We start from the raw sequence: 27,162 nt of genomic DNA on the forward strand, positions 1-27,162 counted from the left end.
GAGTGGGCTAAAGAACGGTGATGGATCAAACCCAGATCTGTTGACTGGGTGTGAGTGTTTGATTGGTTCTGATGCTCCGTCCATCACCACCCCCTTTTGTACCGCTTTGTTCGCCATAAGTTGGCAGGGTATGCTCAGACGTGAGTCCCTTTCTCACTTTGCCACTGGATTCAAGCAAGCCTGGCTGAAGACGGACCGGTCCTAGGAAGCTTGTTTCCGGTCCAGGGAAGGCATGGCTTGGCAGTTCGGGCTGGACTGTTCCCATGAGGCACAGGGTCAGACTGGTTTGCATATGGCCATGTCTGAACTGGGGTGGCAGAGTGGGCTAAAGAACGGTGATGGATCAAACCCAGATCTGTTGACTGGGTGTGAGTGTTTGATTGGTTCTGATGCTCCGTCCATCACCACCCCCTTTTGTACCGCTTTGTTCGCCATACGTTGGCAGGGTATGCTCAGACGTGAGTCCCTTGCTCACTTTGCCACTGGATTCAAGCAAGCCTGGCTGAAGACGGCTGAAATGCCAGAAACCGGTCCTAGGAAGCTTATTTCTGGTCCAGGGAAGGCATGGCTTGGCAGTTCGGGCTGGACTGTTCCCATGAGGCACAGGGTCAGACTGATTTGCATATGGCCATGTCTGAACTGGGGTGGCAGAGTGGGCTAAAGAACAGTGATGGATCAAACCCAGATCTGTTGACTGGGTGTGAGTGTTTGATTGGTTCTGATGCTCCGTCCATCACCACCCCCTTTTGTACCGCTTTGTTCGCCATAAGTTGGCAGGGTATGCTCAGACGTGAGTCCCTTGCTCACTTTGCCACTGGATTCAAGCAAGCCTGGCTGAAGACGGCTGAAATGCCAGAAACCGGTCCTAGGAAGCTTGTTTCCAGTCCAGGGAAGGCATGGCTTGGCAGTTCGGGCTGGACTGTTCCCATGAGGCACAGGGTCAGACTGATTTGCATATGGCCATGTCTGAACTGGGGTGGCAGAGTGGGCTAAAGAACGGTGATGGATCAAACACAGATCTGTTGACTGGGTGTGAGTGTTTGATTGGTTCTGATGCTCCGTCCATCACCACCCCCTTTTGTACCGCTTTGTTCGCCATAAGTTGGCAGGGTATGCTCAGACGTGAGTCCCTTGCTCACTTTGCCACTGGATTCAAGCAAGCCTGGCTGAAGACGTGTGAAATGCCAGATACCGGTGCTAGGAAGCTTGTTTCCGGTCCAGGGAAGGCATGGCTTGGCAGTTCGGGCTGGACTGTTCCCATGAGGCACAGGATCAGACTGATTTGCATATGGCCATGTCTGAACTGGGGTGGCAGAGTGGGCTAAAGAACGGTGATGGATCAAACCGAGATCTGTTGACTGGGTGTGAGTGTTTGATTGGTTCTGATGCTCCGTCCATCACCACCCCCTTTTGTACCGCTTTGTTCGCCATAAGTTGGCAGGGTATGCTCAGACGTGAGTCCCTTGCTCACTTTGCCACTGGATTCAAGCAAGCCTGGCTGAAGACGGACGGTCCTAGGAAGCTTGTTTCCGGTCCAGGGAAGGCATGGCTTGGCAGTTCGGGCTGGACTGTTCCCATGAGGCACAGGGTCAGACTGATTTGCATATGGCCATGTCTGAACTGGGGTGGCAGAGTGGGCTAAAGAACGGTGATGGATCAAACCCAGATCTGTTGACTGGGTGTGAGTGTTTGATTGGTTCTGATGCTCCGTCCATCACCACCCCCTTTTGTACCGCTTTGTTCGCCATAAGTTGGCAGGGTATGCTCAGACGTGAGTCCCTTGCTCACTTTGCCACTGGATTCAAGCAACCTGGCTGAAGACGGCTGAAATGCCAGAAACCGGTCCTAGGAAGCTTGTTTCCGGTCCAGGGAAGGCATGGCTTGGCAGTTCGGGCTGGACTGTTCCCATGAGGCACAGGGTCAGACTGATTTGCATATGGCCATGTCTGAACTGGGGTGGCAGAGTGGGCTAAAGAACGGTGATGGATCAAACCCAGATCTGTTGACTGGGTGTGAGTGTTTGATTGGTTCTGATGCTCCGTCCATCACCACCCCCTTTTGTACCACTCATCCTGGAGCAGCATGAGCAGGACCATCCACCCGTGGAGGATGAAGGGCTTGGTCACGAGGCAAGTGAGGAGGAGGAGGAGGAGGAGGATATCCAGAGTCAGCTCATACGCAACTTCTTCTCATGATGGTGAGTCACTGGGTCTGAGTGTGCACGCTTGGAGCCTTGTGTGGCATGTGTTGCATTGTGTGCGTCCAGCTGACTGTATGCTAAGTGACTTAGATGTGTGTCCTGATGTGTCACTCGAGTGATGATGTCATTCCACTCATTTTAGCTGAGAAACTAAATTTTCAATTCGCATGGTGACAACATTATTTCTGTAGAGTAAATGACCATGTATGCGGATAACAATCTTTTAGCTGACTTCTTGTGTGTCTGTCATCCACAGGTTCTTTCTGTCAAGGTCCCCCTTGATTTCTCTCCTCAGGATGACGCCGACGCTATGTGTGGGTCCCCCGCCCATCCGTCCCCGGTCCGGTGCATGCGTAATACTCTCGGACGCGGAGATAGGTGGATGAGGGAAAGAAAGGAAGGAACCGGTGGAATGACCTGCAAGAAAGAAGAAGAAGGTTTTAGCCAAGGTTCTCCTTCTTCCTTAGAGCCCCAATCTCGGCTGGTCGTCCCCTTCCCCCTACCTGGTACTCCTTCCTTCCGAGGTCTGTGTGTCTGCTATGGTTCAGGTAAGCGCGCGTAGGGCCCTGGTGTTCTCCACAAGTTCGAGCCCTCTTTGGGCACGGGGAGACGACCTGAGAGTTGACCCCACGCCACCTGAGGAGCCAGCCGGCGATAGAGCCGTTGGAGGGTTGTCGCCTGAGCACTCCCTTCCGCGTCTTCCTCGTTAATCCACGGGAAAACGGAAGCGGAAAGAGAACTCGGAGACACCAGCGAAGCCGGTGTTCTCGGGTGCAGGCGCTGCCACTCAACGCCGGTAAACCCGGGGCGGAGGAGCGCCCGTGGGACCAATGTATGCGCTGCTACTCAACGCCAGGAAATCCGGGGCAGAGGAGCGCCGATGATGCTGAAGGTCAGGCTGGCGCTGCTACTCGATGCCAGAACTCCAAGTGCGGAGGAGCGCCTGTCAAGCCGGTAAGGATACCGGTCCGGGTCGTCAGGATGAGGTTATACCACGAAGTAGGCACCGCCGATGCGCGGTCGATGTTTGGAAAAGCAACCGCCGTTCGCTCACCTCCTTGCTGGTCCAGGGGGAAGCTCTGCGAACTCCGTCGGGTCTTTTCTCGTCGGGTCTTCGGCGGGTACGAAGGGGCTGGAAACAAGGGTGGAGCAAAAAGGATTCAAGGTTCTGCTCGATGGGGCCTTTGATAGGAACTGGATACAGGAATCATTGGCCCCGCCTTCCGGGTTGACGCGCCTTTTATTCGCGTCCCCGTTTACGTAAGGTCTTCTCCTGGTGGGAAATCACGGAGGATTCTGGGATTTGGAGTTCTTCGCTCTCGGAGGTGCGTTGCCGCAACCCCGATCATGACAGCACACCCCTCTTCACCCCGGGCACCGGACCACCGGAGCCCCCGGGTTTGGAAGGTGAGCGGCGGTGGAAGTCTGCCACCAGGCGGGCCGCGTGCACCGCCGAGGCTGGTTCCCACGAGTCCTCCTCAGGTCCGTACCCTTTCCAGGCCAAAAGGTACCAGAGTTTGCCCCTCACCAGTTTGGAGTCCAAGACCCTGCGGACGACATACTCCTGGTCGTGGTACACCCATACAGGGGCTGGGGCCTTCCGCACCGGGCACAGTGAGGGCTTGAGTAGCGACACGTGAAACACCGGATGGATGCGCAGCTGCGGGGGCAATCGCAGCTGCACCGCCACGGGGTTCACATGGCAGACAACAGGGTAGGGCCCGATGAATTTCGGGTGAAAGACACTGGGATTACGGAACTTGATGTTTTTTGTGGACAGCCACACCTTCTCCCCTTTCCGGTAGACCGGCGCGGGTCTCCGTCTCTTGTCCGCTTGCGCCTTGTAGCTCGCCTTTGCAGCCAGGAGATTAGTTCAGGCTTGCTTCAGAGCGGAACGTATGGATCGGAGTCGTGTCTGAATATCAGGGAGAGACACGGATTCCCGTGGGAGAAGAAAGGGAACAAAGCGTGGGTGGAACCCCGAGGCGAGAAAGAAGGGAGTGTGGTGTGTGGAGGAGTGTTGCGAGTTGTTATAGGCCACCTCCGCTACCCAGAGCAAGTCAACCCAAGAGTTCGCAGCTTTATCTGCGTAACAACGCAGATATTGTTTAAGGGTCTGGTTGAGTCGCTCCGTCTGCCCATCCGTCTGAGGATGGAAGCTAGTGGAGAGGGAGGAGCGAATGCCAAGTTGTTCACACCACACTTTCCAGAATCATGCGGTGAATTGCGACCCTCTGTCCGACACGATCCCCCTTGGGAGTCCATGAAGACGCACCACGTGTCGTAACAGAAACGCCGCCAAGACCCCCGCCGTGGGGACCTGTTTACAGGCTATGAAGTGGCCCATTTTTGTGAGGTAGTCCACGACTACGATGATGGCAGTACATCCCTGGTCCTTCGGCAGCCCCACCACGAAGTCTATTGATATTCTTTCCCACGGATTCATCGGGGTGGGGAGCGGCATCAACAACCCTTGTTGCCGTCGATGGTCCGTCTTCATCTGAGCACACACCGCACATCTGTTTACCCACTGTAAGACGTCCGGTCGAACGGAGGGCCACCAGAACTGTCTCAGCACAGTTTCCAATGTTTTGGTTCCACCCATGTGGCCCGCACAGGGTAGGTCATGACACCATGAGAAGACCTGTTTCCGGAGCCGTCCTTCACCGAGGTTGGTTGGGGCCATTTGGCCACGGCTTGCACCTTTCTGTCGGTCATGATCTGTCCTTCCGGGGTGAGTAGAACGCCAAGGAACTCTACGGTGGTAACGTGAAACTCACATTTCGTGAGTTTGCAGAACAGGTGGTTTCGTTCAAGGGCCCTCAACACCGATTGTACGCGGCCGACATGTTCCTTGGGAGTAGACGAAAAGATCAATATATCGTCGATATATACCACGACGTATTTATCCAGGTAGTCCCTCAGTACTTCGTTAAGGAAGTATTGGAACGCCGCCGGGGCGTTGCAGAGCCCGAACGGCATCACCAAGTACTCGTATAAGCCGAATCGGGTCTTGAATGCCGTTTTCCACTCGTCCCCTCGCGAATTCGAACCAAATGGTACGCCCCTCGGAGGTCCAGTTTTGTGTAGATCCGGGCTTCTCGGACTTGCTCTAATAAGACCGGGATGAGCGGCAAGGGATACTGATTCCTGACGGTCATGGCATTCAGGGCGCGGTAATCTATGCAGCAGCGCAGCTCCCCGCTGGTCTTTGGTATAAAAAAGAGGGGGGATGCTGCAGGAGAGCTGGAGGGGCGTATAAACCCTAAGTTTAAGTATTTCTCGAGGTATTCCTTCAGGTGGCAGGTTTCAGGGCCAGTGAGGGCATACACCCTGCAACTCGGGATGGTGGCTCCTGGGATCAGATCGATGCGGCAGTCAAACTCGCAATGAGGTGGCAGTTCTTCGGCCTGTTGCTGATCAAAGACATCCTTGAACGGTGCGTACCAGTCTGGAAGGACCACATCCTTCTCTGCAGCGGTCGCCACATGGTGTGACGTCCCATCTTCCCTGTTTGGGGGAATCTCCCTGTGACAGCAATGGGTCTGGCAGAAGGGAGAGTTGAACGTGATCCTGTTCTTTGACCATTGTATACAAGGCTCATGTCGCCGTAGCCACGGCAATCCAAGGATGAGCTTGCATCGAGGGGCTTGTATGATGTTCAGGGTGAGGTTATACCACGAAGTAGGCACCGCCGATGCGCGGTCGATGTTTGGAAAAGCAACCGCCGTTCGCTCACCTCCATGCTGGTCCAGGGGGAAGCTCTGCGAACTCCGTCGGGTCTTTTCTCGTCGGGTCTTCGGCGGGTACGAAGGGGCTGGAAACAAGGGTGGAGCAAAAAGGATTCAAGGTTCTGCTCGATGGGGCCTTTGATAGGAACTGGATACAGGAATCATTGGCCCCGCCTTCCGGGTTGACGCGCCTTTTATTCGCGTCCCCGTTTACGTAAGGTCTTCTCCTGGTGGGAAATCACGGAGGATTCTGGGATTTGGAGTTCTTCGCTCTCGTAGGTGCGTTGCCGCAACCCCGATCATGACACTTGCGCATGTTGTCTGGTCGTGTCATCGTTGGCCTCCTGCTATTCCTCATGAGTATTGCAACGTGTGCTGAATCAGCGTTCCATGCACGGGCATGGGGAAAAATCATTTTGGGTGAGGATTGCAGCAAGGCATTTCGGGGGTGTTACGTGTTTGGAATGTGTGGGGACTGCTCCTGTGCTTGTTGGGTTACCATGCATACATGTCGACTCACCATGGGGCACATGACATGTAGCATGACTCCCATGAATTGATAGTCAACATTTGTGACAGTCATCTGTAATGGTTTGTGGATTCTGATGAAGGCATCAATGTGTGTAAAACTTCCCTCTGAAACATACGGGATGCTACGGGTGGACATAGTGTGGGACATCCCCATAAGAGGCTCAATGGGGAATTGCAGCCTCTCCGTGTGCAGCAGGGGGTGTTTGGCTCATCCCCTTAACTTGTGTGCCAGGCCATTTGGATTTACAACATCTGTGTTGTGAAGGGGGTGTCCAGTGTAGGTCACACATGTTCAGGCAAATGACCTGTGAGTCTGTTCATATTGATGCATTTCCCTTAGTGTGAGCCTGAGTAATAAAGGTGTTCCTCACCCTCCAAGGTGCCTCATTTCTGTCAATACAGGTCTCTTGCCACGTTGCATGCGGCATCTCTGGCATAGTTGTCAAAGATTGTGCATATGAGTCTATGTGTAGTTTGGCTACATGCATGCATTTCTTCATGGGTTAGAATCTCTATTGTGCACGAAGTCCATGGTTGTGTATGTATTTGGGCATGTTGGTCCCCACGACGGGCCGTCAACGCCTGCTGAGGGTGTGTCTCATGTGCGCAGCTCGGCCTTCTGTTTCCTGATCCTGTGTCAGTCATCTTTGGTGATTATGCATCCATTTTCTCTGGGTGTGCCATGGGTAACCGGACACTCCTTTACATACGCCTGTTGCAGTTGTCCTTTCTGACATCCTTGTCTTTGTGTGCTACTTTTGGCATAGTTTCCAGGACATGCCGCCTGCTGCTGCGGCCCCGGCAGCAGGGCACACAAAGTAGCGGGATTCGGCAACACACACGCCTCAAAGATGCTCCTCCCTGCCTCCCTCCACCCATTCATTTGGCTGTCATCATCTTGTCTGTGCCACTGTTGCGGCCACGCGGTGCCAAAGGCAGGACCGTCAGCACATGCAACGTGCACATTGCATGAGCCTCATGTCCTTGCATGACCCACATCACACTACAGTCTGATGTTGCAGCCACCCTCCAAGCAATGTGCATCCGAAAATCAACCACCTGCTCTCAGGCATACCCTAAGCGCACACACGACACCTTTGCATGCTGATTGTGCAACTCCAACTGCCTACACAGTGCTGCCCCGCCTTCCAGGCCCTGTCACACCAACCAGATCATGTCCCTCCTACTCCACACCGGCTCCGTCCACCAGCAAGGCCATGGGAGTGGGACTCAAGCCTTCAGCATGTAGTATAGTGGCATCATCTGGCACATGGCCCAGGGATCATCTCTCAGCGTGTCAATCTTCAATGTGTTCAGGACCCCCCTCTCCACCATCACATGCGCACACAACCTCATCATCATGTCGTATGCCATTGACACCCAGCTGCTCCTCACCATCACCAAAGACGCAGCCATTGCCAGTTCCAACATTCAAGAAGGCATGAGGTCCGTGGATGAATGGCTGAACATCAGCCACCTGAGGCTGGACTTGAACAGGACTGAGGTAATCATCTGAGGATTGTCCCCTTACAGCTGGCTCAACTCCTTGTGTCCCACCCACAGGGGCCCTGCACAAGCACCCAGTGCCGACGCACACAAGATGGTGTGCATCATGGATTTGTCACTCACATTTGCCATGCAAATCACCAGCATCTGTACCTCATGCTGCAACACCCTCTGCATGATGCACACGATCCACAGATAGATCCACTCCAAGGAAAAACAGACCATCCCCCAGGTCCACGACACCAGCCGTGTCAACTACTGCCCCGCCCTCTACGGAGGAAGTACATCCAAACTCACGGGAAACTTGTACACATCCAGGGTGCATCTACACACCTCAGCTTCAACATCCCACACCCCATCCACATCACCGTCCACCTGAGATAGCTGCAAGGGATCACTGTGTGCTGCAGGATGACCTTCACACTCCTCAAACACACTTAGGAGACAGTCACCAATCCCAGACCCCAAAATCAACCTTGTACGTCTGTTATCCAAAACCCCGTTGGCCCAACTCTATGCATCCGAACTTGGCCTGGCCACCATTCTTCACATCCACAAAACTCCAGCATGAAGGAGATGGTTCTCCCACCTGGCCAAACATACCTGGGACTCCCTCCCCGGGAACCTCCACATGAGCCATGACGTCTAGGCCTTCATCATCCTCTTCCTGATTGGTCTGTCCGCACAGTATTGCAAGCCCCCCTCAGCAGCTTGAGGCCATCATGGGTGAGTATTGGGCTCCTAGGCTGTATTGGATGATACATTGTAACCCATGTGTGTCCTGTACCGGACTCAGATCCCAGGGTATGGATGGCTGGATTAGTTCAACACTCAGGCATAGTTTGACATTTACCCACACGTATGTTGTGGACTAATGCAAAACGACTGCAACATCTAATAATGAATAAATAGTTTTATTCTCGGTGGGATGCATAGAATCCACAGTTCACAGGGGGAGATGGGATCCTTGGCATTTGAAGTCATCAGAGTCCAGACCACAGTGTTGGTCATCATTGGTCAGACTGTGACCAGCAAGTCCATGTGGCAGCGAATGTCAGTGAATGAGGTGCTGCTGTTGCGCATGAAGGCCAGGTGCCAGGACAGGTGACCTGGGAGATGTGGATGGTCCGCTGCCTCTCACGGTCTTTTCCGTGGACGACCCACCTTCCTCCGTGGACCTTCAGATGCAGGCCTTGACGATGCTTGGGACGCTCCGTCAGACGAATCCTCCTCCTCCTCACTCCCTCCCTGTGGCTGGTGTTGGTCTTCGCCTGGTGGCACAGGGAGGGTTGGCCATGTTGTTGGCGATCCGACGGAGTGAACGGCTTATGTCTGTTTGCACCACCAGGAGCTCAGCCAGTCTTGCCTCCATCCATCCTTGGTGTTGTTGTTGACTGGCGTGTTGCTCGGCCTGCTGAGTCTTAATGTCTGTGAGGGTCGCCACTACCTGACTGATGGCCCTGGTGTCATGCCGGTATGCCTCCATGATGTTGCGTACGTGAGACATACCGGTCCCTTCAGCTGTCTGGTCAGGTTCTCGCCTCCGTCTGCCTCCACTCCCACCACCCCTGCCCACACGAGCCTGGCCTGCCGTTGTGGGCACATCGGGTCTAAAGGACCCCTGAGGGATGGCAGTTGCGGGGTTGTCTGCCTCCTCCTGGGTGCCCGGCGAACCTTATCCCTCCAGGTCAGACTGGCTCAGTTGTTCAGTGTGGGCAGGGCTCCTGGGTGTCTCCTGGGATGTGGCAGTAATGGGGGTGGTGGTTGGCACAGATGTACCTGAAGCAGGTGCTGCAGGGGCTTGGACACCGGAGGGGCCAGGTGGGTTGGGGTCATCCGCGGAGTGTTGTGAGGTGTCGCTGCCGGTGGGATCAGGTTCCTCCCGAGCCTGGGACTGTGGTACTTCCCCCCCATTGTTGGGGGGAGATCCATGACGTTGCCCTGTGTGTGAGAGAGAGACAATGTTAATGCTGTTTAATGCGATATCCATGTTTCATACACATATTCTAGTTGCCACAGTTCCTCCAGGTAGTTGTATGTGCCTAGCATTCACATCAATGTTCACTTGTGGATGGGTATGTTGCAGGGGACTGATTGAAATGTTCTCCAGGGTGTTTGACATGTCGAATTTGGGCTTGGAAGCTTCTTTGGCTGTAGCTTGATCTTGTTGTGTCACATGTCCATTGTGAGAGTCGGTAACTCCATTGGCTGCCCCGGGGGGTGTGTGCTTGTGTAAGGGGTGAGTGATCATCCCTCAGCCCGACGCTGTTCAACATCCACATGGCCCCCCTCACACAAGTGGCCCGCCACCACAACCTCAACATCATCTCCTACGCCGACGACACCCAGCTCATCCTCTCCCTCACCAAGGACCCTCACACCGCCAAAACAAACATCCACGAGGGTCTGAGGGCCATCGCCGACTGGATGAGGAGCGGCCATCTGAAACTGAACTCGGACAAGACGGAGGTCCTCATCCTCGGACCCACACCCTCAGCCTGGGACGACTCCTGGTGGCCGACCGCTCTGGGGACAGCACTGACACCCACCGACCACGCACGCAACCTAGGATTGATCCTCGCATCCTCCCTCTCCATGTCCAAGCAGGTCAACGCCGTCTCCTCCTCCTGCTACAACACCCTACGCATGCTCCGCCGGATCTACAGGTGGATCCCGACCGAAACAAGTAGAACAGTGACACAGGCCCTCATCAGCAGCAGACTGGACTACGGCAACGCACTCTACGCAGGACTCCCATCCAAACACCAACGGCGGCTACAACGCTTCCAAAACGCCTCTGCACGACTGATCGTCAACGCCTCCCGCCACAGCCACATCACTCCCCTCCTGAGTGACCTGCACTGGCTCCACATCGACAAGAGGATCACCTTCAAGCTCCTCACCCATGCACACAAGGCACTCCACAACGCCGGACAAGCCTACCTGAACATCAGACTCAGCTTCTACACCCTCACCCGCCAGCTCCGCTCTGGCAGCCTAGCCCTCGCAGCTGTCCCCCGCATCCAACGTACAACCGCCTGCGGCAGATCCTTCTCCTACCTCGCCGCCAAGACCTGGAACACGCTCCCAACCCACCTACGACTGACCCAAGACCTACTTGCCTTCAGAAGACTCCTCAAGACCTGGCTCTTCGAGCAGTAGTGGAAACCCCCCCAGCGCCTTGAGACCCTCACGGGTCAGTAGCGCGCCTTACAAGTACCCTGATCGATTGTTGATTGATTGACGGTGCCTGCTAGTGGGTGTAGTGTGATTTGGCAGTGGGTCTCCCAGGTGATGTATCTGTCCCCCCATGGAGCATGCTGACATGTCAGTGAGTGTGAGTTCCTGTCCTAGATATCTGAGCTTGTTGCGTTTGTGTTTGAGTTTGCAGTGGTCACAGGAGGGCCTTGTGCTGCCTACAGCAGGGCCAAGTGTCAGCTACCTTGTCAGTACTTTGCCAGTCCCCGTGCATTGAGCATGGTGCATGGGTATGTACCTGGGCCATATGGGCTGAGGGCAATGGTGTCTGTTTCTGAGTTGTACAATATGTTTTGTGATCCCCACCCTCCCAGCATCCCGGACATCCAGTCTTGGGTTTGTGGTTTGTGTAGCCTGGGACATGGCATGGCCTTGCTTTGTGAATGGGGCATACACATGTTAATGGCATGAGCGTTGTTTTTGAGTGTGGTTGTGTCCGGGGAGGGCTTGGGGGTAGGTGAGTGCATTTGTTGTAGGTGGGGTGTGGATGCCATTACCCCCCATGTTACGTAAGTTGTTTGTGTACTCACCAGGCTCGGCAACTCCTTTGACTCCGTGTACTCCCACCGGCGGAAGCAGGGCCATCACCTTCTCCTCCCAGGGATGGTAATGTACCGGTCTGCGGGGCAGCCCACCTCCAGTGATGTTGCTCTGGGCGTAGTACTCGTTAATTTTGCGCTTGACTGCCCTCCGCAGATCGTACCACCTGGCTTTGCATTCATTCCTGGTCCTTCTGATGGGCGCAACAGCATTCACCCCATCGACGATCCTCTGCCACAGGTGTGATTTTTCGGCTATGCTGGTCTGTCTGACCAATGTTCCAAAGAGCTGTGGTTCGACTCTGATGACTTAGTTGACAAGGATGTACAGCTCCTCCCTTGTGAACTTTGGATTCTTGTCTGTGGGCATGGTGTGGGGTGTGGGTGTGGATGGTTGTGGGTGTGAATGTGTAGGTGTGTGTGTGAATGTGTAGAGGGGGTATGTGTGAAGGAGGTTGTGAGGTGTGTAAGTTAAGGTGTATGGGTGCAGTTGTTTGTGTGTGGTGTCTGTCAGCAGTGGGTCTGTTGCAAAGGCTCATGGTTTGTGAGTGTGGGCCCTTTTTATTGGTCCATTTGTGGGTGTGGCTGGGTTTGAAATTTTGGTGGGTGTGTTATAAGAGGTGGTTGTGAGTTTGGGCCTCTGTTTGCCTGTTTGGATGTGCCAGGTCAGTCTTTTAGATGTTTTTTCTACTGTAGACATGTTTTGTGGTGTTGTGTCGAATTGACCCTCCTTGTGCTGTTTTACAGTGTCCTGGTTCTGTACGAGTCGTTTTAGCGTATTTAAGGTGTGCACATACGCGATGTTGTTGTACAGTGCTCACATATGCAATGTTGTTGTACAGTTCGTACATACGCGATGCTGGGGTACGGTGGTGGGGTACGGTGCGTCCAAGTATGGGGCTGGGGTACGGTCTTGGGGTACGGTGCGTACAAGTACGGTGCTGGGGTACGGTGCGTCCAAGGACGGGGCTGGGGTGCGGTGGTGGGGTACGGTGCGTAAACGTACGGGGCTGGGGTACGGTGTTGGGGTACGGTACGTACATGTACGGGGCTGGGGTACGGTGTTGGGGTATGGTGCGTACATGTATGGGGCTGGGTTACGGTGCGTCCAAGTACGGGGCTGGGGTACGATGCGTACAAGTAAGGGGCTGGGGTACAGTGGTGGGGTACGGTGCATACATGTATGGGGCTGGGATACGGTGTTGGGGTACGGTGCGTACATGTACGGGGCTGGGGTACGGAGTTGGGGTACGGAGCGTACATGTACGGGGCTGGGGTACGGTGCGTCCAAGTACGGGGCTGGGGTACGGTGGTGGGGTATGGTGCGTACAATTAAGGGGCTGTGGTACCGTGGTGGGGTATGGTGCGTACATGTACGGGGCTGGGGTACGGTGGTGGGGTATGGTGCGTGCACGTACTGGGCTGGGCTACGGTGGTGGGGTACGGCACGTACACGTATGGGGCTGGGGTAGAGTGCGGACATGGGGAGGGTACGGTGCTGACATATGGGGGGAGGAGGGGGGGGCTGTACGACTCGTATCCCGGGCACAAGTTGACCCGGATACGAGTGGTACGGCGTTCGCTCCGTACGGGGCCTTTTCCATGCGCTTGTGTTTTCGGAAGGGCGGTACGGATCGTACTTGCGCGCTCGGACTTCAGTGTTACGATTTGTATGTAAAACTGTCCGGGGACGTCTCGTAGACTTTTCCCGAAGTGATTCGTATGTATTTCTCACGTACGAATCGTACTTCACCGGTTCTACGGGACTTGTACGATTCGTATGTAAAAAAATACGGATACGGTAAGGTAATTTTTTTTAACGGATCGGAATCGGCACCATAATAAACTATTCATGTTAATGTATTGTATTATTAAATTATATAAATATATATATATATATACACATACACACACACACGCGCACACACCCACACACACACACATATATTTTATTGCTATTTACCTTCCTGTTTTGTATCTTCATGCAATATTGCTATCCTGGTGGATCTGGCTGGTGCTATATAAAACTGCAAACATAAACAGTGTGACTAGGGCATAGGGCAAATATATCACCGCACTGTGTAACCTACCACCAATAACATAATTTTTATTTTTTTTAAACATTCTATTATAAATTAAAACATTAAACTATTTACAAATCTTTAAACTTAAGTTATAGTGGAGGGGTAAAAATTACTATTCCCACTCCAGTCAGTGCAACAGTAGGGAAAGTGTTGGATAGTGGAGGGGTAAAAATTACTATTTCCACTCCACTGAGTGCAACAATAGTGAAAGTGTTGGATAGCGGAGGGGTAAAAAATACTATTCCCACTCCAGTGAGTGCAACAATAGGGAAAGTGTTGGATCGCGGAGGGGTAAACCGTACTATTCCCACTACAGTGAGGGTATCAGTAGGGAAAGTATTGGATAGAGGAGTGGTAAAAATTACTATTCCCACTCCAGTGAGTGCAACAATAGGGAAAGTGTTGGATAGCGCAGGGGTAAAAAATGTTATTCCCACTCCAATAAGTGTAACAGTAGGGAAATTTTGGATAGCAGAGGGGTAAAAATTACTATTCCCACTCAATTAGTGCAACAATAGGGAAATTGTTGGATTGCAGAGGGATAAAATGTACTATTCCCACTCGAATAATTGTAATAGTAGGGAAAGTGTTGGATAGCAGAGGGGTATAAATTACTATTTCGACTCCAGTGAGTGTAACAGTAGGGAAAGTGTTGGATAGCAGATGGGTAAAAATTACTGTTCCCACTACAGTGAGTGTAACAGTAGGAAAAGTGTTGGATAGAGGACGGGTAAAAATTGCTATTCCCACTCTAGTGACTGCAACAGTTGGGAAAGAGTTGGATAGCAGAAGGATAAAATGTACTATTCCCATGCCAGTTAGTGTATCAGTAGAGAACGTGTCAGCTAGCGGAGGGGTAAAAATTACTATTCCCACTCCAGTGAGTGCAACAATAGGTAACGTGTTTGATAGAGGAGGGGTAAACATTACTATTTACACTCCAATAGGTATTACAGTAGGGAAAGTGTTAGATAGCGGAGAGGTAAAAATTACTATTCCCACTCCAGTGAGTGCAACAGTAGGGAAAGTGTTGGATAGAGGAAGGGTAAAAATTACTATTCCCACTCTAGTGACTGCAACAGTTGGGAAAGAGTTGGATAGCAGAAGGATAAAATGTACTATTCCCACGCCAGTTAGTGTAACGGTAGAGAACGTGTTAGCTAGCGGAGGGGTAAAAATTACTATTCCCACTCCAGTGAGTGCAACAATAGGTAAAGTGTTGGATAGAGGAGGGGCAAACATTACTATTTACACTCCAATAGGTATTACAGTAGGGAAAGTGTTAGATAGCGGAGTGGTAAAAATTACTATTCCCACTCCAGTGAGTGCAACAGTAGGGAAAGTGTTGGATAGTGGCAGGATAAAATTTACTATTCCGATTCCAATCAGTTCAACAGTAGGGAAAGTGTTGGATTGCGGAGTGGTAAGAATTCATTTTCTCACTCCAGTCAGTTCAAAATTAAAAACAAACAAAATATTAACAACAGCAAAAATATTTTAAAAACCAAATAAAAAAACCAATATATAAATATGTTAAAAATTAAGATACAAATATATTTAATATTAAAAATTGAAACAATACATATTATAATGTTAAATACAAATGACAAATACCTACAAATATTATATTAAATAAAATAAACAATACTTTTCAAACATATAAATATTTTAAATTAGAAATTATTTAGAAACAAAAACAATAATTATTACAAAAGTTTACTTTTTTTATTTCCTACTCTATAACACCACACAATTCACAACCCACATCTAAAATTTTTAAATAATTACTTACATAATTAATTACCAATTAAATAAATACTATTAATTACAAAATAAATTAAAAACTCATAAAAATGAATTAACTTCCTACACTTTATCCCAATAATCCCCACAACCCACAGCTAAAATTAAACTGTAAAAAAATGAATTAACCAATTGAAACTTGTTTTAAATTAAACAAAAGGTACAGTTTTTAACAACTAATTATAAACTAAGTAAAAGTAATTTACTCCCCACCCTTTATTCGTATAAAAGTAAAACCCACACACAAAAAATATTTTAAAACTGGCAAGTACGATTCGTATGTTAAAAAATCCATACGAATCCCATTGGGAAAATTCCCCGACACGTCCTCGAGTCGGAAACAGTGTCCGACACGTCCCCGGACAGTTTTACGTACGAATCGGTAAACTGAAGTCAGAGTTCGCAAGTACGATCCGTCCCGTCTGTCCGAATGCACAACCGTGTGGAAAAAACACCGTACGGAGCGAACTCCCATGGCAACCATGGAGACGTCCAAACATGTGCCCGCATATGCGCCGAACACCCCCCAGCCCACCCCCCACGTACGCGCTGTACCCCCAGCCCCACCCCCAAGTACGCGCCATACCGCCAGCCCACCCCCCACGTACGCGTCGTACCCCCAGCCGCACCCCCAAGTACGCGCAGCACACCCAGCCCCGTAGGTACGGTGCGTACCACCACCCCATAGGTACGGTGCATACCACCACCCCCGTAGGTACGGAGCGTACCCCCACCCCACCCCCGTAGGTATGGAGCTTCCTCCACCCCCAGTAGGTACGGTGCGTACCACCACCCTCGTAGGTACGGAGCGTACCCCCACCCCACCCCGTAGGTATGGTGCGTACCACCACCCCCGTAGGTACGGTGCCTACCACCACCCCCTTAGGTACGGTGCGTACCACCACCCCCGTAGGTACGGTGCGTACCACCACCCCCGTAGGTACAGAGCATACCCCCACCCCACCCCCGTAGGTACGGAGCGTACCCCCACCCCCCATAGGTACGGTGTGGACCACCAGCGCTACGCGCTGGGGGTACGCACCGTACCTACGGGGGTGGGGGTACGCTCCGTACCTATGGGGGTATGGCGCGGACATGGGGGGGTGCTGGGGTACGGCGCGGACAGGGTGGGGTGCTGGGGTACGGCGCAGACGTGTAGGGATGGGGGTACGGTGCGTACCGGGCCCCCTTTTCATCGGTCATCGCGGCATACTTAGCTTTTCCGGCACTTTTTGGGTCCCGTAAAAATATTGCCGTGCGAAGTGCTGTGGGTACGAATCGTACTTGCTGGTCCGTAAAACTCTGCCTGACTCCGTGCGAATGTCGCATACACGGTGTCCCGGATCGGAATTGTGGGTATGTTTTAGCCGGTTGGTGTTTTTTACGATTCGTACGGAAATGGTGTTTCTGTACGAATCGTACTTGTGGGTTTGTAAGGTGTTTTTCCCGGGTACGAGTCGGACGGAGAAAACGCTCCGTCCGACGGTTCGTACACGGGTTTTACAGGATCGGAATCGGCCCCTTAATATTTGCAAACGATATTAATGACTTCTATATTTTTAAAAACGATATTAATGACTTTTATATGTTTGAAAACAATATTTCTTACCTTAAATTTGATATTCTTGACCACGATATTCTTTCTGTCGATATTTCTGTGTCACGATATTTCCAGCTCGATATTTGTGTAAGTCAACATTTCCAACTCGATATTCTGTCTGCATACCAGTGCAAGGGGAGCAGATTTTTTACATATACTATGGAGCTTTACACATAGAATTATACTGAATGGGATAGTTTACCAGCTATGAATGGCCACTCATATTACACTTGAGGTCAATATTAGGCACTGTTGCCTAAATATTTTCGCATTCCACACAAATGGTAAAATGTAATACAAAATGACACTACTTTGATTGGTTATAGCGAAGAGGAGAGTGGCTATTGGATTACTTCCCCCTATAAGTCCCTCTCTTTAGCTGTTGACCAAGGACATAGCTGAAAGGGCTCTTGCGGAGAAACAGAACATGCGCAAAGTCAGAACCTACGACCAAGTGGGGGAGGATTGTCAGGTTTGGACCTAAATGTTACAGGAACTGACCACCATGGTTGATGACCAGTATACCACCAACACAACTGCTGAGAATCTTCTGGACTAACCTGCGTGGGCAGGGAAGGGGTACTTAAGAGCAGAGATGTTATGGTATGACCCTGGGTGATTCTCTTTCTGCCCTGTGCCTCTCCTGTAAGTCAAAGTACATCCTTGTGTGTACTCCGTTGCTGTACTGTGTCTGTCAGAAGTAACTGTATGCCCAAGTTGTACTTGTATGTTTTATTTATATAAAAACACTAAAATAAACATCTTTAAAAAAATCCAAATCTTCTTTTGCTTTCAGAAAGTTCCTTTCTCCATGAACCACTCTTCTTCTCCGTCTCCCTTGCCCCTCCTGTCTTCTATCTACCCACCTTCTCTTTCCCGTTACCTGTTGGTCATACTTTAATAAACCTCCTTCCATCCCAGCTTTGCCTCCTACTTTGTATTCCACCTAGGACCTAAGTGTTACAGACACTTCTTTCACCTCCCCTGTAACATCTCCTCTTTTACATCACCTGCAATGAACCAAAGCGAACTACCTGAAAATTGGTTTATACCATTCGCAGACTGTCAATGGGAAGCACATGTTCTTCTTTCAGCCCCTCTCCCATGTGCTTTTTTTTTGTTTTTTGTCTGCGATGTTATCACACAAAGGGCCTCCCCTTGAGCATCTAATATGCCCTATATTGCAAACTCCTTCCTTAATGTTAGATTAATCCTTCACAACCCTACATACAGATCTCACACTCGGGTACCAGAAAACTGGTAATTCTTAACAGCTTAAGAAATGACCTACCCAATATCTCAAACTTCTTTCTCAACACAGTGGAGTCACATTGTTCTGTCAAACTGTATTGCTAATAAATTAGACTTTCCTCCTCTACAAATTAGGCATTATTAATCAAATGTTAAGGTGTAACACTCCTCTATCTCTTAAGCCTACCATATCCTTCTCAAGTATCTCAGTGACGATGAGCGACAAAAGTCTTGGTCACGTCCCAACAGATTCAAGTTAAATCCCTGCATCTTAATTTAGGTTCTGATTTCTTCCATTCCAAAAAATGAGTACTCCTTTCTCAAAGCATACCCCCACAACTGCAGATCAAAAGCCAAACCTCATCAAGAAACTGCAAACTTGATACACTCAATTGACTTTGACTTACTATTCCTAGGAAAAATCACTAACTCACTCTTCTAGTCAGTACTAAACTTCCTCTTACCCCCGGGGTACTGAATCGTGCACCTAAAAGGGGAAGACAAAATGAGTGGAGGTGTTGTGGTGATATGCAAATCATCCATTCAATGCAAAAATCAGAAAACTTTCCTCTTCACAACGTTTGTCTACTGAAGCAGAAAACATCAGAAAGGAAACCTGCAATCTCGCACATTATGTACCACCTACCAGGTGACAACTTACTACTTACTACAGTTGATGGATCGCTTAGCTGCAATAACAAGTTTTGATGCTAACAACATCTTTTTAGGGGCTTTCAGCCTTAACTGGGGCAAAGATATAAATGTATCAAGGTTGTCCATCTCTTTCATAGAATAGCTACCGAAGACCTGATAACAACTTTAACATATTCTGATCAAAGTCTGAAAGCTATCTTATTGTTTTGTCTACAATTTACTTTCCCATATGTTATTGCCTTTTACCTGCCTGTTTTGTATCTTCATGCAATATTGCTGTCCTGGTGGATTTGGCTGGTGCTTTTTAAAGCTGGAAACATAAACAGGAGGGCAAAAATATCACCGCACTGTATAACCTACCATGACTCCACTATTCTAGTGCCTGCAATGTTAATGAATACAGTCCAGTTAACATGAGAGTCTCAGAGCAATGTTATCCTATTGGAAAGTGATACCTATAAGTCGGAAATCTAGAAGATGCACTAATGAATGGAATCTGGGAGTCAGATGGAGTGGGGTGTGAGAGGATAGACAGTGCTGAGATATAATTTGCATAAAAATACTTTCTTAGTAGTGGTTTTAGGCAGCAAAAGAAAGAAAAAATTTACAAATGAGTGCTCAGAGTGGTAATTGAACACAGTGCTCGAAGTCAAAAAATGGTGTAGAGGTGATCACAAACAAAGAATCCAGTGATAAGATCAAAAACAATTTCTTATTAAAATATAGAGATGAGTTCTAAAAAAAGCAATGTTCAAAACATTTCTCTGTATAATGTATTTTAAGCCGAGGTATTCAGCTTCAGGATCTTGAGCACTGTATGTTCACTTATCACACTAAGCACTCCTTCGTAAATATTTTGTTTCATATGCTGCATAAAACTACTACCAATATAAAGTATTTTTATACAAATTAGCCTGCTCATAGCCTTCTGTTGTACATTAATTGTGTATATCAATACATTAGTTAGTATTTTATTAAGTCCATTAGTTTGTTTTTCGCAATCACACCTATATGGATCTTGCTATTTTGAGATAAACCAGAGCAGGGTCTGGCTTAGTTTAGGATTTCATGTTTTGGGATTAAATAAACAATTGAAATATTTCGAATCTAACTGAAGACATACAATGTCATTGATTCTGCTTTTTGTATTATTTCTTCTGACTTTGTTCATTGTGTTAATGTCCTTGTTATAATTTTAACCCATCAAATTATGTTACAATAGTGCCTGAACATCTAGTAAGACATTGATAATAAATATTTGTCTGCCCATCATTGGTCTGTGCACCTATTTCCTGAGTTACTGTGTCTGGGCTTTCAACCATAAATACCTGTGAACCTCTGAGAGGTATACATGCCTTGTTCTAATGTATATATTTCCATATGACTGGAATTATAACAACAATATATCTGTGTTTGACATGCTATTCAGGATAGAAAAGTCTGTGGTCTGACATTCTCTATTCTGCTTTGCATTATTTGGAGGGCTTTGAGCTTGTCTCAGTTACATACCAACTCTCTCTGTTCTTTTAGTTCCAGCTCTCCATGAAGGAACAGAAGAGACCGGGATCAAAAAATTTGGTAAGTATTTTCTTAAAAAATAACTTTACTAATGGGGTCATACTCATGTACACGCAGGTAGGTCACCAAAGCAGATAAAAGCAAAATATGCTTTATTTGCCTGGAAGGACACAAGAGCAACGGTTTGGTTTCGTTTTAAGTTTGTACATTTGACACTGTTATCTTGTGCCATTTAAAGATGGCCAACACCAGCACCTCCACCCAGCAACCTTCCGGGTATGGTAATTGACAGGGCGTCCTGTGACACATAACGTCACACGCCCTCACCTGTTGATAATTGAGTATTTAAACTGTGGTGGAGGCGCTTTTTTTTACATAATCCTACAGATCCACAGGAGGAGAATCCTCACGCGTATCAAGGTATGTGGGTTACATGAACGGAATTAGCCATTATGTTTGTCCTGGGGAAACTTATGACTGATCCCTTGTAGTTCGTTGTGACACCGTGTTTTTTAGTAATCCTGTTAGGCTGCGACTTAGCAGCTATCAACCCTTAAGACGGGTTTCCCTTCGGCCACGGGCATGGGGCCATCTTCAGTTAAAAAATATTTATTAATAAGATCAGAAGAATGTAACCAGATCTTCCGGTAGTGTTGGCGATTTCCATGGGATCATGCTCAGGCCGCCGTATTGGGCTGCACAACTAGGGCAGTTTTTCTAGGCATATGTCATCTGCACTTTTACTGATCCACTGGGGCCAGTTCTGTTTTATATACTAAACCAAACAATTATCACCTGAGGGGTTTTATATAGTCCCATATCGTGGAAGATATGTATAGGATAGTACTCGTTTTTATGTGTCGCTACGCGGGCAAGGAGGTTTCTAAGGTGCATAATGCCTGCGGGTTGGTTGATTGGATGTGGCAATGTAAAGCACGAGCGTGGGTGTGTTCGTGGGTGGAGCAACTTGTAGGCTTCGGAGCAGGTATTTTCTGTGCGGATCCGACAGGGACAGATGGCGTCAGATATCATGGGGGTTTTGATAAGCTGAGGATGAATGTCCCTGCACCTTTGGGGATCATGGGTCCATTCGGCCTAATCGTGTTTATTAAGTAATCTTCACGTGTATAGATTTATTTAGCAGCTATTTTAGCTAAAGCCTCACACTCACTCTGCTCCTAAGTTTTACTATGTTTCTAATCCAGGTGTTAAACTGTAAAAATTGAAGCATACTGCTATCAAAAGACTTAAAATCTACTTTTATGATGTATCCTAATGGCACATTAGAACTTTACCTTATTAAGGTAAGAGCTAGGATTAATACCGGGTGTGATGATAATATCATGTCAAAATAAAACTCTATATATGGATTCTTTTTCATAGGGTCTGTCACTATACTTTACCAGAGGCTCACCCATTCTTTCTGTTTCTCTCCTTTTATACTATCTTAAACAGATGTTTATATCTAATACAGTGAGCCATTAAATGATTATGGATTTCCCCATGTTATTATCTTCATCATGTTGTAGGGTGAACTTTGGACGGTACTTATTGTCTTTAATGGATGAGTTAAGAACTTCAGCATTTTAATATAATGCATTTATTTAAATTAAATCAAATCACATTTGTATCAGGGTAAAAGTAGGCTTAAGACTTTAGAATTAAAAAAAACTGTCTCAATATAGTAAGATTATGTTTGTCTTCATGTGGGAGTATTTATGTGACTCATACTGCACACATATCTTTTGTTGTACAGAGAACAACCATCAAACTAGTTTGTGTATTTTTTTATTAGTGATTTTTTTACAGTGTGTTAAGTGCCTTATAATGTATATTTTTGTTTAATGATGATAAGACGTACGTCAGAAGGTGATGTCAGTGTTTGTTTTGTAATTTGTTTGTTATTAGTTATGTCCATCAGCCATTTCATGTCTCTTATGGCTATTTATGTTATTTGTTACAGCCTTGATGAAGTTTCACAGGTTCATTTTGGGAACGAAACGTGTTGGCCTTTTTTTTGTGATTTAAAATAAAGAACATTTTTCAAGAAATCACTATGGACTAAAATGTAATCCTTTCGGTGCACCTCTTTCTTGTTCAACACAAATTGCAATCCATACTCAGTGGCAGTGAAGGGTGACAAGTGCTGGAGGAGTTGTGCACAACTCTAAAAAATGTATTTGCAGCAATAAAGTGAGGTTCTATCCAACAAGTCTGTCACTCTGTTTCGCTTTTGGTCTCCATCTTATCATTGGGCTGGACTGCACTCATCTCTGTAACAAAGTAATTTGATATGCCACGGTTTAATGACGGACGGTGTTACAGCTCAAGCCTCTTGTACTATCAAATGGCCCCACTGTTAGTTAAGAGTAGTAATGCCTGCTCTGCAGAGATAGAGAACGTTTTGCGAGGATCCCTTGCCATGCTGAAGAAGGAAGGAATTTATACACTCTCCCTTAAGGTTATAACTGCAGGCCAGCAGATGGACCCAGTGCTTGGCTTTCTGAACTACAACCTTAGCCCACGCCCACTTCCTGTTCTTTCATGGAGATCATCCTTGCAGTTGCTGAAACCTGTTTTCCTGTGGAGGTACTTAATCTTATATTGTTTTGCTGCCAATCCTTTTTTGTTTCTTTTCTTTTGCCAGCTGGCTCGCTGCCGATTCCTGATTCTTTTTGTGGATGTGTGTTTGCCTGTTATGGCGCACTAGTGTGAAAGGCATTTACCGGGCAGCACCAATTTTTCATTGTTATGGGCAGCGTTTGTAACTTCGCGGCCGCGTTTGAAGGTAATTCGCGGCCGCGTCATTTACCCTTTGAACTTGTGGCCGCGTTTATATTGACTTTGCGGCCCCGTCATAATTTCTTTAAATTCGCGGCCGCGTTTGAATTGAATTCGCAGCCGCGTTCTTCCATCTCTGCACCCGCGGTCACGTCTACTTCAAGTGCGCGACCACGCCTAAAACAATAGTGCTGCTCTGTTTATTTTTGGCATACGCGCAGGTTTATGGACATCTCTGGCCCCAGTATCAAGTGACAGCAAATGACTGGAAAATGCCCCCTGAGTAAATGGCTTTTTTGGGGAATTGAATTATACTCCAGCCCTCTTTAAGTTTGAGTCAAAGTCTCTACGTTTGGAAATCTTCATGCGCTCTCATTATAATCTGTGAATCTGTAGTGGGCTGGCCCCACGTGTGCAGGATGTACAAGTAGACGCTGTAGACGTGGCCAGGTAGAAGTAGATGAAGTTTATTAAGATCTTAGATGTAGATACATTAAGCCCCACCAGGAGCAGCCTTCTAGCATCCAAGCATTCCACCCACACTAACATTCTACGCGGAACCCTGACACTGGCTGAGCAGCTAGGTACAGAATGAAAGGCACATAATAACATGACCTGAGGATACTACACATCCTCTTCCTTTACACTGAAAATTAATCAAACCTAAAATAAACCCAAACTACTAATAAGCAAACAAATAAATACAGAAATGTACACAAGATATGAATAGTCCATAAACCCAGGAATGCATGTAGAAATACATCACGAGAGGGAAAACAGACACAATAAGGAGAAAGGAAAGATGCAAGCATAGATCAACACACTAACACCATCCCCTTCCCTTAATACTGAACAAAGAACAATTTTAGAAGTGAAATAAGAGCTCACATACGACAAATGAATATGATACCCAGAGTAAAATCTTACGGGTAGAAAACCTATGGGTAGAACGACACCCAAGGAAGTACTTCTCACGTGAAAAGACTGTGACGACAACCCAAACGCCACCCCTCATGTAAGGGACACTATGGGACTAAAACCCACGTGTTTGGGACTAACACCCAAATGTAAATAATACGTCACATGGGACTGAAACCCACTGACACGTGCAGCATGTAAAACCGACACACAGCACAGTGTGGCATCAAAAGATGGCTACCCACACAGAAGACAGCGAAAACGTAAATGAAAGGTCTGATACCCAACATACACGTAAAGGTGGGACTAAAACCCCATTTAAACTTAGTAGATAAGACTGGTACCCATTACTAATGACATAGGTGGGACTCTAACCCCCTATAAATAGGTGGGACTCTAACCCCCTATAACAGAGTAAATGGGACTGACACCCAAACTTAAAGGTGGGACTAAAACCCCCTTTATAAAAAAAAAAATGGGGCTAAAACCCATTCCCATATAAATTACTGTGAACGTGGGGTGATGGGACTAAAAACCCACTCCCATCCCTAAGCAGGGAATAAACTATCTAAAGAGGAAATGGGACTAAAACCCACTCCCATCCCTAAGCAGGGAATAAACTATCTAAAGAGGAAATGGGACTAAAACCCACTCCCATCCCTAAGCAGGGAATAAACTATCTAAAGAGGAAATGGGACTAAAACCCACTCCCATCCTTAAGCAGGGAATAAACTATCTAAAGAGTAAATGGGACTAAAACCCACTCCTATCCCTTAGGCCGGCAGGGATAAAACATTTGAAACAAGGGTCATGGGACTAAAAACCCACCCCTATCCCTTAAGCAGGGATGCGTAAATAAGAGACATGGGACTAATACCCACTCCCATGCCAACAAAACAAGAACTTGTACATAGCTATAAAACAACGTTGGCATACAGCAAACACAAGACATTGTAGAAAGAAAGAAACATTTTTGCGATAAATTAATTCTCTTGTGAAACATTTTTTGCATTAAATTCTTCCACTTATGAAAAAAAAACTTTTTTTTTTGCGTGAAATTACTAAAACATGTACCACGAACTCCTATTACAAAAGTCAATGGTGTGCCTGTCACCGCGATGATGAGGGACAGGCGTTCCTAGGAACAATTGAGCACTTCAAATGAATATGAGGCACACGCAGATTGGAAACATGAATACACCGCTTCGTCGCTTCCTCAATTAACGGTGAATGCCTACTGCTGACCCTCTTTCTTTTTTCCACTGCTACCGTTTATTATTTTCTCCATAAAAAAACACAGTACCTTTAATAAATATGAAGACAGCACTTCTCCGCTTCTTCTTATTTCGTTGTCCTTTTCCCTTTTATTTTCCAATTGCTCTTAGTTACGTCGATGCGCACATTTCCCTCAGGCTCTCACTGCACGGGTACTGCAGCACCTGTGCCCAATCATCGCCGACTTTATTTTCCAACTAACTTTATTTTTGCGATCAAAACGTGGTTGGCACCTTATCGGAGGAAAACAAAATCCGCTGACTGTAAAAGCTACTACATCTACACACGCCAATTCCAAGATGCCGGTACGTTGAAGATACGTGCGCCGTGTGGCAATCGGCGCGCTCTTGCTCGCAAAAGTCCATAGGCAGCATGCATTTCCAAAATGACGAAAGAGGAAACATCATGAAGGTTCCTTTGACGCTCCGCGTGACACCAAGAACGAGGTGAGAAGCGCAAGCGTTTTTTCAAAGCGTAACTGTCAATACTAACAGGCCTTGGAGCATGCTTGAAAATATTCAGGTTAATTAATTAAAATCGGAGTGTGGTTTTCCTCCAAATCCGGCAGAGACTCTGGGACTCAAACAAGTTCTTTCGTACAGTTTTCAAAATGCCAGTAGACCAATATACCGAGAAATGGCACAAGTAAACCTCACACAGGTGAAGCGCTAGTAAAAGTTAGAGCACACGAAGACAGTCAGCTATACAACATCTTGTGTCAATCAATGAATTTTTCACTGAGGCAAAAACACAGGCAGTAAATAAAAATACCTAGGTTCCATAGGCGGAGTATACTTTAGTAGTAGCAGTCTCGACGTTGGTTGTGGCATAATGTAGTTTAAACAGTCACGAATGATCCTTGCTATCAAAGTCGGTCACTGAAATTCCTTGGTTCTGAAATACCTTGGTTCTGTATGCCCTTTAGACATTTTTTACGGCAAGTAGGTACTGTTTGACAAATCTTCATCTTAACACAGGCAGCTTTGATGATGAACTTCCAAGAGATGTTGACGCCAGAGATGACAACACAGCACGCCTGGGCAGGGCTGTCCGGTGTGGTGGACACTGGTGGGGCAGAGAGGCATGCTTGAAATATTTCTTTGGCTTCAACTGCGTCACTAAACAGGTTTCTTTTCTTTTCTTTTATTTTCTTGATGCTTGTTTCTTTTATCTCATTTTACTTGACAAAAATTCTTTTCTACACGTTCTCTTGGTCCACTCCTCATTCTTAGTTGACTTCATGTTACCTTTCGCGTGAGATAAGCTCCAGATCGTCGCCATAAATGTAGTGGGCTGGCCCCACGTGTGCAGGATGTACAAGTAGACGCTGTAGACGTGGCCAGGTAGAAGTAGATGAAGTTTATTAAGATCTTAGATGTGGATACATTAAGCCCCACCAGGAGCAGCCTTCTAGCTGCTCAGCCCATCTTCCCAACTGTCTCAGTCCCACACAGGCATCCAAGCATTCCACCCACACTAACATTCTACGCGGAACACTGACACTGGCTGAGCA

General features: G+C 47.8%; 1 protein-coding gene across 1 annotated transcript in view; it reads left to right on the forward strand.

Moving 5' to 3' along the window:
- Positions 1-27,162, forward strand: part of LOC146782643 (uncharacterized) — a 277,862-nt gene that overhangs the window by 222,483 nt on the left and 28,217 nt on the right. Inside the window, exon 2 of the mRNA XM_085638040.1 lies at positions 20,688-20,735. Within this exon, the coding sequence (XP_085494166.1) occupies positions 20,688-20,735 (48 nt within the window). The remainder of the gene's footprint in view (positions 1-20,687; positions 20,736-27,162) is intronic.

Source organism: Triturus cristatus, chromosome 12, assembly GCF_964204655.1.
Source record: "Triturus cristatus chromosome 12, aTriCri1.1, whole genome shotgun sequence".
Taxonomy (NCBI): Eukaryota; Metazoa; Chordata; class Amphibia; order Caudata; family Salamandridae; genus Triturus; species Triturus cristatus.